We start from the raw sequence: 18,975 nt of genomic DNA on the forward strand, positions 1-18,975 counted from the left end.
CCTGTACATGACTGACATGTTAAAAAATACCCACGTTATTATATTTCTACAGCTGAACTTAAGCATGCATCTGCACCGACTTGAGGGATGGAGTTTGCCTCCCGTCTTTCACAGCGCTGTGGCACCAAGAACTCCTTCAATAACAAGATGGCATGTGGGGAAAGATAGCCTTTAAAACATCCTATCTTGTCAGCGCCCGATGGATCAGGTTCTCACTACAGAGCCGTGTGTTTACCGGCGACCTCGGGCCGCAAAGTCATTATTTTTCAGAACAAAGACGCGGCTGCACGTTTCCAGCAGCAGTCGGAGCTTTAGCATGTTCACTGAGCGCACAGTGCTGAGCGTCACATGTTAATCATATTTCAGCCTCAACTAGAAGCATGCCACGCTTCCGGTGGAACCCTCTCATACGATGTCATAGCAACAGCAGCAGCCCCGAGGCGCTCCATGCATCTGTTTGGCGCTGTTAGGTGAAGCAAAAGAGAGAAAAAAGGGATGGACTGAAAGGATTCATTGAATAATAGTTTGAGCAAGAAGTAATTAACAACCATTGTATAATATTATAAGTCCTTTCTTATTTGCTGGTGGTAATGTGAGGATTTAAAGTTTTATTTCCAGTTTTTATATCATTGTAAATTATATATCTTTGGGTTATGGACTTTTGATGAGACAAAACAAGACTGGGAACTTGTGATTGGATTCTCTCACTATTTTATGATATAGGTTTAGACTGAACGATTACGATGGTGAAAAATAATCCACTTATTGATCGTTAATTAAAAATAATAACCATCCCTATATCAGCCCTAACATGTAACTGGATGTTCCCCACCAGTTGTTTTATATTACTGGCGAAGTTCCTTTAGATGCTGACTGAAACAATACAAAAGAATATGTATTATTATTTATCATTTGAAAAAAAAATGAAATGCTATCCTTTAATTTGACTACAAGTCACATCCCCAATGCAGCCTCCTTTCCCTGATGTGCTGGTTGTTTGTTCCTGATTCACTCCATCCCCTTCAGCGATTGGTGAGGATGAACATGCCCATTGCGGAGGACCGGACGGTGCATTTCACCTCCACGCTGATGGCCCTGATTCGCACAGCCCTGGAGATCAAACTGGCATCTGGTGAGCGACTAAAACTACAAAATCCAGAACCCCCTAGCGGCCGGACCGACGGCTCTGATGTCAATGTAAACGGCCATGATCGCCCTGGTGCAGATTTGACGTGACATGTTTGTGGGCTCCGTCCTCAGGCGTCCTGGCGCAGCATTTGTGCGACGCTGACCTGAAGAGGGAGATAAGCCGAGTCTGGCCCAGCCTGTCGCAGAAGACCGTCGACCTGCTGGTGACGCCCCCTAAATGTGAGCCCCCGTTCCGTTTGGGTGCTACTGGAACCCAGATGTTTTGCTCTTCACCTCTTCCTGTTTGAACTTCCTTTTTGAATTGTTTTTCTTTTTATTTCCTCTTGTTTATACGGTTGTACTCTGCAAAAATCTCTCCTTTTGTATGAGTTTTTTTTGCCCCTGCCCCAAAAAAAGTAAGACACTGGTGGTGAGATCATTTTTCTCTGTATCGAGTCCAAATGAGCACGTTTTAAGAATTGTCTTGATTCAATTTCCACTTTTTCTTTTCTCTAGGTCATCTATCTGCCTAACCTTTGTCTTCTTTGTATTTTTTTTGTATACTGACACTCATATGTCTTGAAACTTAAGATTCAGATGTACAAATAAGTTGATGAGGTGTAGCTTGTTCACAGTTTGGGCCTTTGTTTTTTCACATCCTTCTCTGTGAGTTTTATTTTGTTGCTCACTTGGCGCCATCTACCGGCCACATTGGGGAACTGTCTCTCCTCTGCTCTCCTCCAGACAACGAGCTGACCGTGGGGAAAGTCTACGCAGCTCTAATGATCTTTGACTTCTATAAGCAGACTTGTGCCAAGAGACTCCAGCAGCAGCATTCAGGGGGACAACAGGTACAGCGTAATGTATTAGTGAGTGGATTCACTACCATTCTGGTTGGTATCATTTGGTGTGGAACAGGAGTTTCTAGTCCTGACTAAACAAGACTAATAAGACACAACCACATATATAGATGAAGGGAATCTTGTTTTAAACAAAATGAGTTGTGAAGTCTGAAGATTAAAATAGATAAAAACACTAAGACGGATGATTTTCATTCACTCTTCCTGATCTCCTGCGCTGACATAAACGCTCTCTGCCTGTCCTGTCTTTCTGTCCTGCAGAGTAAACTGGGGGCGTTGTTCCGTCCCATGCTGGCGCTCCCTCATATACAGGAAGTAGAGCCATCGATCTGCAGCCCCAAGCAGCCCCTCCCGCCTGAGCCAGAAGCCAAGCCAGAAGCACTGCCCACCACCAGCATCCCCTCGGTGAACAGGGACACGATGTGAGTGACTGCCTTCTGTGTCATACACACTTAATATATCAACGGCAATTAACTTATGTTGTAATATTACCTCCAGGTACAAGACAATGGGCCTCACGAATGAAACCAGGTGTATGTGACGGATTAGTTCTTGAGTGGCTGGTACGAGTGATTTGGGAGACTGCTGCATTCACTTACAGTTATCCTGTTTATTCTGCAATTATAATTATAATTCTAGATGTATTCATAAACTACTGATATCACCATTCAATTAAACAATATCACTATGAACATCTTAAATTGTATTATTTGGCTTTAGCAGGTCCCTTAATTCTGCTGCTGTTGAGAATGGTAGACTTTCCTTTATCGATCTCTTAAATTAAGACTTCCCTATAGGACCTCTGGAGCAGGACGCGTTGCCATGGTATTATTGGGGAGTTAATTATGCCAAATTAAAATTCACACACAGGTGGAATTCATCATGTTTGCGCTGGTCATTTACACATTGGACGTGAGGAGCATTTACTGAATCTGCAATTCAGTTGACACATCCACATGGTTCTAGGAGGTTCATACCTCACCCTGCAGCACTGATCCGAGCTCTTGTGTGTTCACACACAGACTGAACCAGAGAAGTGCCATCAAACATTCCCAGTCGGGAGATGTCTCTCAGGCGACACAACAGAGGCCCAAAGTCCGGAGGAAACTACAGAGAGGCCAGTCAGAGGACGTGCCGTGTTCCCCCCGGCCTCAGGTACCCCGGCACCAAGAAAGCCCAGAGCCAGCCAAACGCTATTTTACATTTCAACTTTCTGTGTTGTCTGTGTTGCCTCCAAACATAACATATACATACACACTACTTCCTCTTTTTCCAGCAGGAATTTGTCGAACTGAAGCAAGTGGAGGACATATCAGACACGGAGGAATATCCAAGCCTGGAAGGCCACTGCAGAGCGGCTTCTCTGCCCCGACTCAACGCTGAGTACTACGTAAGCTCCTCAGGGCCTCTCGTGTTCAGGCTTGAGAACATTATTGCAGACACTATGGATACCTTAGATTTGTCTTGGAAGAAGTCATCTAACATTTTTTGGTAAATAGACAAATGTGTTTGTTTGGCAGTGAGGTACAGGCCGCTCAGTGAAAGCAGCCGTAAGCTAAGAGAGGCAGAGTCGCTCTCACGTCACGTCATGTTAGTTCACCCTGCTGACCTCTGCTTGACCTCTCACAATTTAAAAATGTTTCACCGAGGAGGGAGTTGAAGATAGGTGGCCTCAGCAAAGTGCACAGCTTTAAGTTGGGAGTTGCGCTGTTGGTTTATATAATAAGAATAGGCAGAATAGGCACAGAGTAAAGCTATTATGTGAGCCAGAGATGTAATTTAACGGCACCTTAAATCTCAGCCTCTGCCCAGGTCTTGCTCCACCACGTATGTCAATGGCTGATTAAAGATAGAAATCCCCCCCCCCCTGATCATGTGAACGATGAATCACCGAAGGGGTTGTAGTTGTTGAAAATCTAAAGGAGGCTATGTTGAAAGTGATTTTTTTCCAACTAATGCAATTATTATCATTCATCTTTTTCCATATTTTATACAATATTCTAATGTAACATCTTACTTTTACCTGACTGCAGCGATCCATGTTTCTTCTATTTTTTTATTATGAATTTCGCTTATTGCCATCTGTTAATTTATGAATTCATTTTTGCTTTTCTAACTAATTCTGTGAGTTACAGTAGCTGCACATGGATGTTTTCTGCCCATCACTTCTCTGTTTCCTGGATTGTCTCATCTGTCTGATCTCGTCCGTTTAGTTTCCCAGTTTGTCTCTCTCTCTCTGTTTGTGGCTTCCTCTCTCTCTCCCTCTCTGCCACAACATTAAACACCTGCTTTCCTTATGTTTATGTTGCATTTTGATCTCTTGTTCTCTTTTTCTCTTTAAAGTGTAAAGGCTGGCGTTATCTTATATTTTTTTGTTAACAAATCCCATGAAAAGACCAAAGCTCAAAATGTGTTTGTCCTCCGTACTCTGCCCTTTGTTCTGTTGGTGTTGTGCTTAAAATAAACACCCACAAATACATAGTTTTATTTCTAAGAAATGCTGAGTATTTCATAAAACAGCTGGGCACTGTAGATTTTAGCGTGTGTGTGTGTGTGTGTGTGTTGTGTGTGTGTGTTGAAAGTGAAACGGTGTGACTCGTTGATGCGTTTTTAACAACAATAGTGCTCTATGGCACAGAGGAAGAAGATATATCAGGCTTGGATGCACACGCACACATAATAATAATTATTAGTAGGATTGGTGTTGTTAGTTTTGGTCTTTTCTTCTGATTTATAGATAATAAGAAAATAGAGGGTATCCCCAGCCGGAGTCTCCTCTCTGATCTTCTGTCTTCCCCTTGTCCTAATTTCGATGCCCACTGCTAATGTTTTGCCCACCTCCCTCTTGTGTGTGCTGTCTGATAGCGGAGCCACCCTCGCCACGTCCCTGGGACCCACCTGGCAGTATGTACCACCTGTTGTGCCACCTCTCTCTCTCTCTCCCTCTCTCTTCAACTCTTCCTCCTTTTTTTCTTTGTCTCTCATGTCTGTGTTTGCCTCCATGCGCCTCCTCTCATCTCAGTGCAGAGTTCACACCCTCCATGCCATCATGGACAGAGTGACCCTCGTACATATACAATAGACTCTGGTCATTCCATGACATTGCCGACAGATGTCATTACATGCAACACACAAATTGACATTGTCCACAGAACATACCCGAGTAGCCCCGGGATGTCAAGCACTTCACAGCCATTTACTACAGCAGTAATGTACCACACTTTGGTGACATCTGGTTATGTGTGCTGTATGTGAGTTTCATTATGTAGTACTGTAGTAGTGTGTAGTTTATTTAATTTCATTTTTCGTTAGTTGGTTTGTGATTGTGGAACAAGGCAGGGACGGTACTGCTGCTTTCTTGCTTTGAAATAACGAAACAGAAACCCCGTCCGACCGTATCTGTCGTTTAATGTTACTTTCAGTCTTAAAATCTTATTTTTCACACATGAAATGAACCAAAGTGAACTAAACAAGTCGGATTCATCCCGTGAATCCTTTATTCACCCTCACTTTCAGACCCTTTGAGCAGTTTGAAAGAAGCGGGGGACTTCTTTTCTCTCTTTCTAGTGGCATGATATGACATTTATCTAAAAAATAAGATTTTAAGACGGCTTACTAGATAAATGACTTTGTAATATGGGTATCTTCCGCAGTGTTGTGATATCGTTGTCCCTGACTTTAGCTACAGGCGGGCTAGGCTGAGGGGTAGGAACAGGACGAACAGCACAACCACCCTGCTACTGTCTGTGGTAAAGCAATAACAATTGGAGTTCATCAAAAATAATGACTAAATACAGTTCAGCACTAGAGCAATCAAGGTAAGTACTTGTATATTTGGAAACTAAAATCCTGAAGAAGTATTGCCTGAAATATCATCAGACATGATCTGGGCAGTGGCCAGCAGGTGGGGTGGTAACGTAGCTGCTAGTCCTGCTCCCTATCACATCAGTCTGTTTCCTGTAGCTGTGCCGGTCAGTGAGATAAGAATGAGGTGGGGTGAGGTCAATGTCCTCATGGCATTAGTTACACAATTAGTTTCTGGACAGAGATTTTAAAGGAAAACACCTCTGAACACTTAAAGCCTTATGGTGAGTTTCAGCTCTTGTTTAGCTGTCCGGCCCGTCCAGCTTTTCCTCTTGTTGTTCACTATCACCGCTCAGGCGCAGGAGGCAGCTGTTTTTGATCCAAACAAAAAAAAAACACATACCTTGATCAGCAGCTTAAGAGAGAGAGAGATATTTATTTATAGCCGTCCAGGAACATGATAATGTTGCTGTGTAGCTGCTCAATGTGTAAATAAGTTTGTGATATCAACTTTTAAAAAGAAGATGATATGTAAATGTTAACTGGTTTCCGCAGGCCACAAATTGCCAAAAAGCCTGTTATTGCAGGTTTAGAGCAAACGGCAGTTTACGCCTTCTTTTCACAGAAAACAGGTTCATTAGCGTGAACAAGGCAGAAAAACAATGTCAGATAGGAAAAAAAACAAGACGTCTCCGACAGGAAAGGCACTGCTTCCATTCAAGTCAATACAAACCATCTACAAGCCTGAAGTTAGGTACCATCCAAAACACTCATAATTCCAAACTTGTTTTTCTTTAATCCAATAACAATCGTCTTTGGCGGCGTTACGCCCAGGACGCAACAACTTCTGTCTAAGGTTAGAAATGGCCGAGCAATGCCACGAAGGCCAGTGTCCACACCCCACCTCTTCTTGGTCCACTAGCAGAGACACCTGCTAGTGGACCAAATTACGTACGTTCAGTAAGGATTCAAGTTCTGTCCTGGATTTGTGTTCATTCTTCTCTAATGTTTCTGACATCTGTGCCGGGAGAAGAACGGGTAGAACGTTGGTAGATTGCCGTCCACTGGTTGTGTCATGTGTGTGTTGTGGATATTTTGGTGGTCACGTACAAGTGGTTTGGGTAAAACCACCACGGTCGCCCCTCTGCTCGCCTGTACTTTCCCCTGACGCCTCTCCGCGTTTCTCTCACCCTCTCAGCCGATCGTTGACCTCAGTCCCATCAGGCGCTCGGCATCCTCGCTGATGCCGCATCGCTACCAGGAGGTCGGTCTGTCAGAGTATGACCTGGAGCGGCCCGACTTGGCCCAAGACGAGGGCCAGGACAGAGCCCAGCACCATCACCACCACCACCGCTGCCACAGACGGAGGGACAAGGACAAAGACAAGAAGCAGAAGTCCCTGGATAGAGCTGCGTCAATGCAGCCGTCCAGCACCGTTGGTGAGACAAAAGCAAACTTCAATTCGATGAGTTGAGATTATAAATTGCGACCAGTGACCGGCTGTCAAACATCTTACTCTAGGTTATTGAAAAGTGAAGCCAATTTATATTCTTTCTAAAAGCCAGCAGGGCCTCTGGCTGTATAGAAGTCTATGAGAAGTCTTAGTCAAATAGACCATAAAGCGGAGTATATACTGTACCTGTATCAGGATAGGTGCTTAGCAATGTGTATCCGTCCCTAGCTCCACCCTCTTCGTCAAAAGTCACTGGCGATGGCCAGAATGCTGAACTCACGGCTTCAAAATAATAATAATAATAATAATACATTTATTTATATAGCACCTTTAAAAACAGGGTTTACAAAGTGCTCTACATAGAAGCAAGGTAAAAACATAACATCAATACAAGTAAACATTTCAGAAAATACATGAGGCAAAGGAGACAATGCCATATAGGCAATGAACACAATAGAGGAATAGAAAATTACAAATACAAAATAAAGCAGAACGGACAAACTAAAATAGGGGAACCAAAGAACTGCATAAAAGGATGACATCTTGGAGGTAATAAAAGGTGTACCAGTCCGGTTTTGGGGAGTGGAGTCAGCAGGAAGAGTAGAGGGTGCTGGGGGAGCTGTAACCGTTCCTAATTTCGTTGCCACCATCTCGCTCTTGGGGACTGTTGTTGTGATGACGAGCTGCAGCGATGCGCTCGGCCGACCAGAGGGAGGGGATGGAAAGCCAGGACTACACTGGCAAAATGGTAGTCCACAATCCAACTATGTCTATTATGAGTGTAAGAATATAAAACAGAATGTCAGACAACGAGGTAAACCGTGAGGTCATGTGACTGACGTTAGCGCCGCATGACTAAAATGAGTGCCATATCATCACATAGAGCTTGATATCATGAACAAAGCGACTAAAATAGATTAACAACGGTGCATATTTTAGGTTGTTGAGAGATTAATTCATTTAACACAGCGATAATAATTAATATAATACAGAGAGCAGAGTATCCACATAGAAACTTTCATGCAGAGACAGCGGTGGCTTCCCTTGTACTTGGATGTCTCAACTGCAGAAATTCTTTCTAGGATTAGAGTTCACGATCGGGTTATGTAGGTTAAGGGGTTTCTGCTGCGCTTCAACCAGGGATTTTACATGTCAGGCTTTCCATCTGATTAGCAGAAAGATGTGTGAGCTCTCAGAGGAAAATCTTCTGTGCCGGGGATCAGTGTCTCCCTTTGTTCCCTCGGACCTGAACATTTATAACATGTAGACTGAGCTTTACAGACTTCACACTTAGAGCTGCACAATTGAAGTTAAAAGGGCTAAATTGACATGTTCATAAAAATAAAAAAAAAGATTAAAGGGAAACATGGACTCCCACATCAAGATAAATGTTTTGTCTTTGTTTGACATGCAGCCACACTGTTTATTCCAACTTCTCACATTGGCATTGTATACATTGTACAGTGCATCTCAATTCCATTTGTTATACTTTTTGGCCGGGACTCCCATGCAAAAGAGATTTTGAATCCCCAATTGGAAATATCCTGGTATGATGAAATAAAAATATTAAATAAATAAAACGGTCAGCAGTTACATTACATTACATTACATTACATTACATGTCATTTAGCTGACGCTTTTATCCAAAGCGACTTACAATAAGTGCATTAAACCATGAGTCCAAACTCAGAACAACAAGAATCAAGCAAGTACAATTTCTTCAATAACGTTAAACTACAGAATACTATCTGTAAGTGCCGTTTAAGTGCTACTAAAGTGCTAAACAACAAAGTGCTATCAGTAAGGGACATTTAAGTGCTACTACGGCTCTACCCTCCCTATTCAAGGTATAGTCGAAAGAGGTGTGTTTTTAGTTTGCGACGGAAGATGTATTGACTTTCTGCTGTCCTGATGTCAATGGGGAGCTCGTTCCACTAATGAGGAGCCAGCGCAGCAAACAGTCGTGATTTTGTTGAGTGTTTAGCTCGAAGTGACGGAGCTACAAGCCGATTGGCAGAAGCCGAGCGAAGCGAACGGGCTGGGGTGTACGGTTTGACCATGTCCTGGATGTAGACCGGACCCGATCTGTTCGCAGCACGGTACGCAAGTACCAATGTTTTGAAGCGGATGCGGGCGGCCACCGGTAACCAGTGAAGGTCGCGGAGGAGCGGAGTAGTGTGGGTAAATTTCGGTAGGTTGAGGACCAGTCGAGCAGCTGCATTCTGGATGAGCTGTAGAGGCTGAATGGCATTAGCAGGTAGACCTGCCAGGAGGGAGTTGCAATAGTCCAGCCGTGAGATGACCAGAGCCTGGACCAGAACCTGTGCCGCCTTCTGAGTGAGAAGGGGTCGTATTCTCCTGATGTTGTACAGTGTGTACCTACAGGAGCGTGTTATTGCGGTAATGTTGGCAGTCAGGGAGAGTTGACTGTCGAGCGTCACTCCGAGGTTCCTGGCAGTCGGAGTCGGAGCCAACACTGAGTTGTTGAAGTTAATAGTTAGGTCGTGGGTGGGAGAGCCTTTTCCTGGAAGGAGGAGAAGTTCAGTCTTGTCCGGGTTAATTTTCAGGTGGTGAGCGGACATCCACTGAGAGATGTCGGTCAGACAGGCAGAGATTCGTGCTGCTACCTGTGTTTCGGATTGGGGAAACGAGAGGATCAGTTGGGTGTCGTCAGCATAACTGTGATAGGTGAAGCCATGCGAGCGAATGACAGAGCCGAGAGAGTTGGTGTACAGAGAGAAGAGAAGAGGACCAAGGACTGAACCCTGAGGGACCCCAGTAGTCAGAGGACAAGGCTCAGACACAGATCCTCTCCAGGTTACCCGGTAAGAACGGTTGGTAAAGTAGGATGAGAAGAGTGAGAGCGCTGTTCCTGAGATACCCAGGTCCTGGAGGGAGGACATGAGGATCTGGTGGTTCACTGTGTCAAAGGCAGCGGAAAGGTCTAGAAGGATAAGGACAGAGGAGAGAGAGGCTGCTCTAGCAGTGTGAAGCTGCTCAGAGACAGCAAGGAGGGCAGTCTCTGTTGAGTGGCCTGTCTTGAATCCAGACTGGTGGGGGTCTAGAAGGTTGTTACTGTGAAGAAAGGAGGAGACTTGGTTAAAGATAGCTCGCTCTAGAGTTTTGGAAAGGAAGGGGAGGAGAGAGACAGGTCTGTAGTTGTTGACTTCAGATGGGTCGAGAGTGGGTTTCTTCAGGAGAGGGTTGACTCTTGCCTCCTTCAGAGAGTTAGGGAAACAGCCGGTTGCGAGGGAGGTGTTAATAAGATGGGTGAGAAAGGGAAGAAGGTCCGTAGCAATGGACTGGAGAATGTGAGAAGGGATGGGGTCAAGGGGGTAGGTGGTTGGGCGGGCAGAGGTTACCAAGGTAAGAACTTGATTAGGAGACAGGGGGATAAAAGAGGAAAACAAGGGGGAAGAGGGTGAAGTTACTGGAGGTGTAGTTATGGAAGATGGATTAGTAAATGAAGAGCGTATGTCGTCTATCTTTTTTGTAAAGTAGTCAACAAAGTGGCTTGGTAGAAGGGTGGAGGGAGGGAGTTATTGATTGTTTGCCATGATTGAGGTCACATTTCCCACTCAGCATAAACTTTAGGGGGTTATCTGTTCAATTCATAGAAATAAAATGAGCCACCCTACAAAAAAGTTAATTTGAAATCTCATCGAGATCAACATATCTTTTGCAAGAGAGACCAGAGTACAGCAGAAAGACAGAACAAAATGGCAAATGGACAAATCCACACGGCAAACACAACCAGACAGACGGTTCATAACGCACAGAGGATGAAGCCAGAAATAACAAAAGCACGTACAGCATCAGAGACAATAAGGGAAATCAATAAATATGCTTGAAGAGAAAAGTTTAAAATCATCCGGCAGTATTTACACGAGTGGTAACGAGAGTTCAACAGTCCTGAGATCTGCTATAGTGAGGGGTTTTAAATCTGAGACTATTTGATTATATATTATATGCTGAGGCAGCAGAAGACCTACATGAATACAGATGTGTAGGATGTAGCTCTGCTGGTGTTGCTAGTGAGGACCAGTCATCTTGTTCATAAAGCACACAGTGATGAGTACGAGACATTTGAACACAAAGCACAATGACAGCTTGTTTAAAGTGAGCAGCGTGAGAACAAAGGACATCTTCACAGTCAAGCACAGGCGTGGTGTCTGATCACATTTCTGCCCTCAAGACCCAAACATGATTCATTACAATATAAGACACCAATTTGTATCTTTAGTTTCTGTGCCGCATCCTGTTTGAAAGTGAGACTTTGCCTGTCTTGTCAAATTCCCAGGTATTAATAAGATTTGACAATTCAAACAAGTGCTATAAAGTGTACGGATGTCCGGGGTGGAAACTCTGTACACACTTGAGATTGTGCAAAAAAGATTGTAAATCATATGTAAAACTATTTGTGACACCGATATATTTTGAGTCGAAGAGCCAAATGGATCAGCAGGCCGTCACTACAGGTCGCCTGTGTTCTGTCAGACAGGTATGCATGAAATGTAGTTCTTAGCAATAACAAGTAGGCCTGTTGGTGCATTCAAGGATGCTCAGATACTTCAGTGCCAGAGTCAGCTGAGCAGTGACGGTAACTCTTTTATTTCAAGAAATCAGTAATTCGTATATTCCTTTTCACACTGCCCATGTTGGGTTCACTTTTCTTGAGCCAGCTCCTAAACTTGAGCTGACACATTGTCACAGTGTCCCTGAATGCACCACCAAGAATAATTTCCAAACTTATCACGTGTGTGTGGAAGGTTAGCAATATTTTAAGGCTGATTAATGCAACTTAATACCTAATTATATTGAGTGCTGCAGTGATTATGTATGTATTTTGTCTGTTAACTCCAAAATAGCATTGCACTGGTTCCCTTGACAAAAGAAAGAACAAAAAAAAGATCTCTATGGCAAACACGACTTTAGGATACTCGGCAAGATAATCTTCACAAATGAACAAAATCTTTTATGATTTTTAAGCCAGAATGCAGCAGTAAAAGTGAATGTCTTAACGTTGTTAGCAACCACCTTTTGATGTTCTTTAAGTCCCATATATACATAAGTATTTTATGTCATAGAACAAAAATGTGAAAATATCTTGAGCTTATTTTGACTACGGCCTTATTCCTGGCCTCCAACCAAAAACCAATGAAATGAAAATATTGAATTTGAGACGAGGGAACCGGAGTGCAACAGTGCTGACTCATTTCTGGGTTTTAGGACGCTCTCTTATTATTTTTTGCAGTACAGCGGGTCATGTCCACGCTTTGTTAGCCATCAGGCGTCGTCTGCTGGAGCAATTACAGCCGGAGAGCTGGTGGCAGGGTGGTTTTCATATGTTAACACTGGAGGGTAGCAGCTGGGCTTTATTGCTGAGATAAAAGGCCACAGTGGACAGGTCCAGCACGGGGATTTATGAGCACCTCTTGGTGGGATAGCAGAACATCCAGCCGCCCCCTCTGCATCGCCTGAATTGAGAGAAGCAGCCAGGAGAGTTTCAAGTCCTCGGAGCTTGTCATTCTGGAGGCAGATGTGACACATCAGCATGATGAATAGGCTTCTGTGTTCCTGTCATCGCGGTTTTAATCTGAAAACTGGAGTTATTCCACAGAGTCATTTTCCCCACAGTGCTTTGCTTTATGCCACACACCCATGGTCTGGATGGAAACGCGCAGACACACAAAGATGAGTCATTTGCCTTTAATTAGAGGTGTAATGTAATCGTGTGTAATAATAGCTCACGGTACAAAAAACACGATACGTATCACTGTATTACATAAATCATTTGGCTAAGACGAGAAGCGCCGGGGTTCCCTTTCACGACGAGACAATGAGCGGGCTGAATGCAGACACGGCGCGAAGGTTGTAAATGCAACTGGACCGTGACGTGTAACACATTTACCTTCAGGCCAACTAACATGTTTGCAGTTTAAGATACTTGTAATTGTGACAACGTCTATATTGCTTACTAAAAGTAAAAAATGTCTGACTCTGGTAACCCCCCAGTGGGAGGATAACGAGACGAATAGTCGAAAGCAACATATTCAGTACCTGTCGTTATTCCTTCCTGGCAGATTATGAAATTCTACACATTGTGGCTTTACATTTTTGTGGTAAAAGTGTGTCCTTATGTGTTGAACAGACCTACATCTGTCTGTTCTTGTGTCTACATCGGATGCCTCTTGAACAGTTAGTGCTGTAACTCTTGTGTCATTGTGTTGCAGTTGCATTGTTTACATCCGTTTCATACCTTTCACTCTTCTTCGCCGCCGCTTTTGATTGAGTGCATTGCGACAGCTCTTTGTTAAGTACTTTCTTTTGTTCTGGCCGCCAGCTGTCAATCAATAGGAATATGAAAATCGTGTAACCCGCTTGTGACCGCAACGCAACGGAGGCCCATTTGTTTGCTCCACAAGTGTTCAGAAACTCCACAGGGAAACTTTAAATCTCAAACTAGGCTGACTGAATGTTTCATCTTTTTTTGCCACATTCAGAAGAGATGACTAGATGATAAAAGTGACAGCTGAACCGTATACTGTATTTCCCTGCCCGCCCTGCCTCATTTCGTCCTCCAGACTCCTTCACCGACCCCTCAGCGGAAGGTCTGTCCAGAGAACGGGCGAGGGAGCGGGACCGCAGCCGGCCTCATGAGCGGAGGCACCACTCCTCGGCGGGAGAGAAGCAGCGCTACTACTCCTGCGACCGCTACGGCAGCCGGGAGCAGTGTCACACCAAGTCCGCCGGGCCCAGTCGGTCCACGTCTCCCGGAGAGCGACAGGACGCAGTTTTCGTCAAGCAGGTGAGTTTCCTGGCGCAGCGATTAGCAGCCAGCTTGTCGCGCACACCCTGTGGTCCGTCAGTCTCTTTGGGCGGCGACACGTGTTTTATTCTTTTTTGGCTCTGCACCCCAGCACATGTGGATTTGACGATGAGGTTTTTAGGGCCGTATTTCCGCTTTTCATTTTAGGGTGTTCACATCCATACTCGGGCAACAGCCAAACTGTTAAATGTAGTAGATTACACTTCAAAACGGCCACACTCATTAGACTAGACTGTTAAAATTACAGCTTCAATTTGGAACTGTAAAGAGTAAGTTAACACCCCCCTCTCTAAAAGCTGAAAGCATGTTTCCCCTCTGAAACAACAGTGATGATGGCTGTGGTTGCGTGGTCAGAAATGTGCTCTGTTGCACCTGTAACCACACCCACCAGTGATGTCACCCCTGAGTACACTTCTACGTCACTGCAGCGAGGTGGGAAGTTACATTATGTTTAAGGTCAAGAAAAACTAGATTATACAAGGTGTTCATGTTGCTCTTTGACCACACTTTGTTTACTCCGATCCCTCGCTGCATGTGGAGAATAACCTTTCGCACTAAAGCAAAAGTCCCTCTGCCGTCTGTTTCCTCAGCACGGTAGCAGTGTGGTCAAAGCTGGCCCTGGAACGCTGCCCTCTGGTTCAAGCACTCCAGGCCGCGGGCGCAGGCAGCTCCCACAGACGCCCCTGACCCCGCGCCCTGCCGTGACCTACAAGACCGCCAACTCCTCGCCTCTCCAGTCCGGTGCCAGCAGCGCCGCGACGGGCCACCAGACTCGCGTCAGCCGTGGCTTTTCAGAGCACGAGCGCTTACACTGGGGCCACGACGAGTCCCCGATACCGGTCACACGCATCGGTTCGGACCCTAATTTAAACCGCCAGTCGCAGGTCGCCTCTCGACAGGCCCTCCTCGTCGAGGACTTCCAGGACACTGTGAGCAGCCACGGAGGGGGGCGCTCCGCCAGAACCGCCACCTCCACCACAGCCGCCTCAACTTCACATGAGACGGCCGCTGCGCCCGTCACAGCGGCCGGCGCGCAGGGGAGGGCGGGGGCGGTTCCCAACGGGTACCACTTCACCCTCGGGGTCAACTCTGCGTCCGGGCCTGGGAGCCGAGGAACAGGAAGTCTCAGGGAGCGGGAGGAAGAGGACTGGTGCTGATTGAGGACGGGCAGCTCGTCGAGTGTTGTACGGCCCTCATGTCCGGTCCAAGGAGCCGATGGCAGCAGAAGGGAAGACATTGAGGAAAAAGCCAGTGGAAAGAGCTGTAAACGGGGATCCGAAATCATTCCAGCTTTGTAGTGTTACTTTTTTATACAACAAACTTTGAAGGAAAACAATACACTGATGACTCTTTCTACCCCTTTTACTTGCACTGAAATCATAGCACCTGTGAAGACCCTCGAGTATTTTTGCCTTGGCCAGTAAAATCAGTGAAGGAAGAAGATAAAAAACAAAACCTCCTCATTCTTTGAGTGGAACTATGAAGTGTGTTTCAGACGGATCTGAATGCCCCGGTCCTGGTGGTAATACGGCTGCTCAGGGCGCTGTTTTTATTTTTGTATGTTTCATTTTGTTTGGGTGAGAGAAGAGCTTCAACTTGGTCATGTTTTTGCTTTCTCAAAATCATCGTTTCTCCATCGGCTTTTACTTCGGGGTAATCCTCAAATTCTGACCACAGCAGATTATTAGGAACTATTTTAAGTTCGTCTTAAACTTCCACCATGACAACTAAGGGACGCAGTGAGTAATGTGACAGAAATAAAACAAAAGGAGGTGTTAGAAGGGAACTAGAGGCCAGTTCTCATAATCACTTTCTTTTGTAAATTGTACCACATGTACATTTTTGGAGTGCACATGGGGATGAGATAACTCCCTCTTGACATTATGTGTCTGAATACTAAGTGCCTCTTTTTCCAAGATGTATTAAGATGCAGCCTGGTCAGATGGACTTGAATATACAGTAGAGGATGTATGTATTTACACGGCTGAGAAAAAGTGTGGAGAACAAAGTTTGAATCTGGTATAATGGACAGAATGCAAAAAAAAAAAAACGAACACTTTTTTGTACTGAATCTTGTCGTAGGTGTGTCAGAATTACAGATCCAAAGTAAGCAATGTAGTGCATGCCGGGGTCTTGAACTTGTCGAAAAAAAATTGTATCTGTACTTTTGCTTAAGGGTGTGTGGTAAGCATTTGCCTTTCTCTTTCAAATATACTGCCAGCCAGTTGGTAGAAATGGTCTCTGAATGCAGAAAAGTGCCATTTTGATTTTATTTTTTACTAACACAAAGATTCTGCCTCCTCAAGCATACAGTGTATATCTCATCTCTGCCATATTTGGGTACCCTTTCTTCTGAACTCTTTCCTCTGAGAGCAGTATTGTGTGAGGGTTTGTGGGAGAGGTGACCTGTTTGTGTGTTCACAGGTACAATAAAGAGTTGTGTTGTTGCCGCAGACTGTTGACTTGAAATAGGGCTATGCAACAAGACGACACTTCATCTGCCCTGTAGCTTTACCCTCTGGAATCTCCCGGTTCAGGCTTTAGTGCGACTGCGACCAAATTTTACATTTATGTATGAAGAGTTGTAAATTGTAAATGTATCTTATGATGTACAGGTGACTGACAACACACACACACACACACACACACACACACTGAGGCACAAATGTTATCCGAGCGGATATATGTGATTCACAGGGGATCTTTGAAGCTGGCGAGGTTGACTGCATGACGCCGAACCCAGATGGAAACCGCCCAAAACATACAACTGTGTTCTCTTTCCAGACTTGGTTCAAGTTATGTTTGAAAATGTTTTGTGGGTGTTTTCTTTTTTAATTTGCTTGGAAAGCCAGATAAATGGGATTTACAAAGTGTTTTGAGTGTGAGGTTTTCTGTCAATAACAAAAGGCTGAACTAACTATGACGTGGTACGTGTAGACCTCTACATGAGCCTCAAGGACCAGCAGTTTCGGGCCCGAGGCTATATTTGGCTTAGGTTTATTGGAAATACTCTTTCCCCCTCCCCACTGGGTATGACATATCTACTGATAGAAAAAGCCTCGTAATATGTTATGATTGTGTGGTTTTCAACAAATCCCATGAAAAGACCAACGCCAACAATGTGTGAATCTGTCATTCAATATATGCTTGTGGCAGTCAGCCCCAGGCCCATTGGTTCCTAATGGAAACAGAGATCTTTCAAAATAAAAAGGAATCTTACCTCCAAGAAGATGTCAGTAATTTCCCACAACGGAGAACTGTAGTTTTTCTTTTTTTTTTAGCAAATGTTACTTAAGCAGGAGTAAGTTGTGATAATATTGTAATAACCTGTCATGGGACTACAGATGGAAATTAGCTCACTTGCTACTCTTGCACATAGAGAGGTACACTGAATTGTTGATTAATGTGCACTGTCTCTGGTAAACGCATAAATATATATCGATTTGTCAGGTACTATTTTCACCTGTGGATCGATACTCATTTGGTGCTCTAGTGTCTATATAATGTGCATTGATTGAAATACGCTACAGCGGCCCATATTCATGGTGATGGAGACACGTGTCCCTACTCCGGTTCCTACTGACGACGAACAACTTCAAAAAACAAATTTAAAGTTTAAATTATTCTCAGTTATTTCCCAAATCGGCCTGGTTTTTGGCAAACATTCATACAGGTAAACGGTGCATTTGTTGGGGACTATTTTCAGCCGTGGAATCAGATGCTCCAGTCTTTATTTTTGGGAAGGAGGACAGTGTATGTGGGATGGATCCAAATAAACTACGGGGTGTGTTCAGAGTAAGGAACATGCCACTCCAAGCCCCTTCATGGCAGGCTTTGGACACACACACACGTGCACATGCACCCACAGACACGTGCGCACACACACACACACACACACACACACACACACACACACACACAACTTGTAAGTAAAGTCGTTCTTGTTTTTGTTTTTTATTGAAAATAACATACAAATATAAAATATCAGTAAGCTTGACCTTTAAAACATTATACATTTGAACGCAGTTGTTCAATAGAAAACCTTCAGATTCAAATGAAATTAGGTAATTGGTGCAAATATTTTTTTTTAAGAATTTGTCATAATTGTGAGAGGGAATTTGAATGCGAGTCAGGGATCTTGTTGATTAAAACAAATGGTGCACATACATAGAGGGATTATGTATCACCTTGTCAGAGATGTGGACTCAAGCCTCGCTGTCTAAATCTCGGTGCTCTTTGTATTGACTCTCAGCAAGTTTATGGACCTGTAAATTATTTGCAAATATAATTTGATCGAAGTCAGATCATTTCCTTGTGTTTTCATTTCTTACTTCCTGTTGTCTCATATGTGTGCAATCGATTGAAATGGATCACCTTAAAGGAGAGATTGTAGACTTGAAAGCAGGACGGTCTAACTAGGCGTGGCTCTGTTCTTTGTAGATTGCTCTCTGAACGTTGCCGTAAGTCGCCACATTGGAGCAGGTAGATTTTTCAAAAAATATCCAACATTTCACTGCCTCCAGCGAGCCCTACATGAACAGGTTGCCAAGCATTCCTCTTACAGTTTTACTCCCGCCCCCTCTGGACATGTCCTGTTTGCATGTTCTGAAATGGAAATGTGCAAGTGCTGAAAAAAAAGAAGAAGAAAAAAAAGAGGCATTGTTTGACTTCATTCGGTCCATGATTTGTACAATTCGTTTCCTGGTTGTATTTTTCTGATTATCTAAACACAAAATGTATCTTTTTCACGTGAAGACAAGAAAAGAAAATAAGAAGAAGAAAGAGCTTGAATAACATTTGATCACAGAGCCAAAGTGGAAACTCTTTCTCAGAAGAGAGGTTCATGTGGCCGAGTCCTTTGCTGCCTGACCTGTTACTTGACATGTCTCCCGCAGTCATTT

General features: G+C 44.2%; 1 protein-coding gene across 1 annotated transcript in view; it reads left to right on the forward strand.

Annotated features, from left to right (window-relative positions):
* Positions 1 to 17,873, forward strand: part of cacna1bb (calcium channel, voltage-dependent, N type, alpha 1B subunit, b) — a 135,663-nt gene extending 117,790 nt beyond the window's left edge. Inside the window, 10 exon segments of the mRNA XM_034546505.1 lie at positions 1,027 to 1,132; positions 1,261 to 1,368; positions 1,873 to 1,979; positions 2,250 to 2,410; positions 3,011 to 3,143; positions 3,265 to 3,378; positions 4,854 to 4,892; positions 6,991 to 7,231; positions 13,830 to 14,053; positions 14,665 to 17,873. Of these exon segments, the coding sequence (XP_034402396.1) occupies positions 1,027 to 1,132; positions 1,261 to 1,368; positions 1,873 to 1,979; positions 2,250 to 2,410; positions 3,011 to 3,143; positions 3,265 to 3,378; positions 4,854 to 4,892; positions 6,991 to 7,231; positions 13,830 to 14,053; positions 14,665 to 15,231 (1,800 nt within the window). The 3' untranslated portion in view covers positions 15,232 to 17,873.
* Positions 17,874 to 18,975: the final 1,102 nt, after the last annotated feature.

The sequence above is a fragment of the Cyclopterus lumpus genome, chromosome 12, assembly GCF_009769545.1.
Source record: "Cyclopterus lumpus isolate fCycLum1 chromosome 12, fCycLum1.pri, whole genome shotgun sequence".
Lineage (NCBI taxonomy): Eukaryota > Metazoa > Chordata > Actinopteri > Perciformes > Cyclopteridae > Cyclopterus > Cyclopterus lumpus.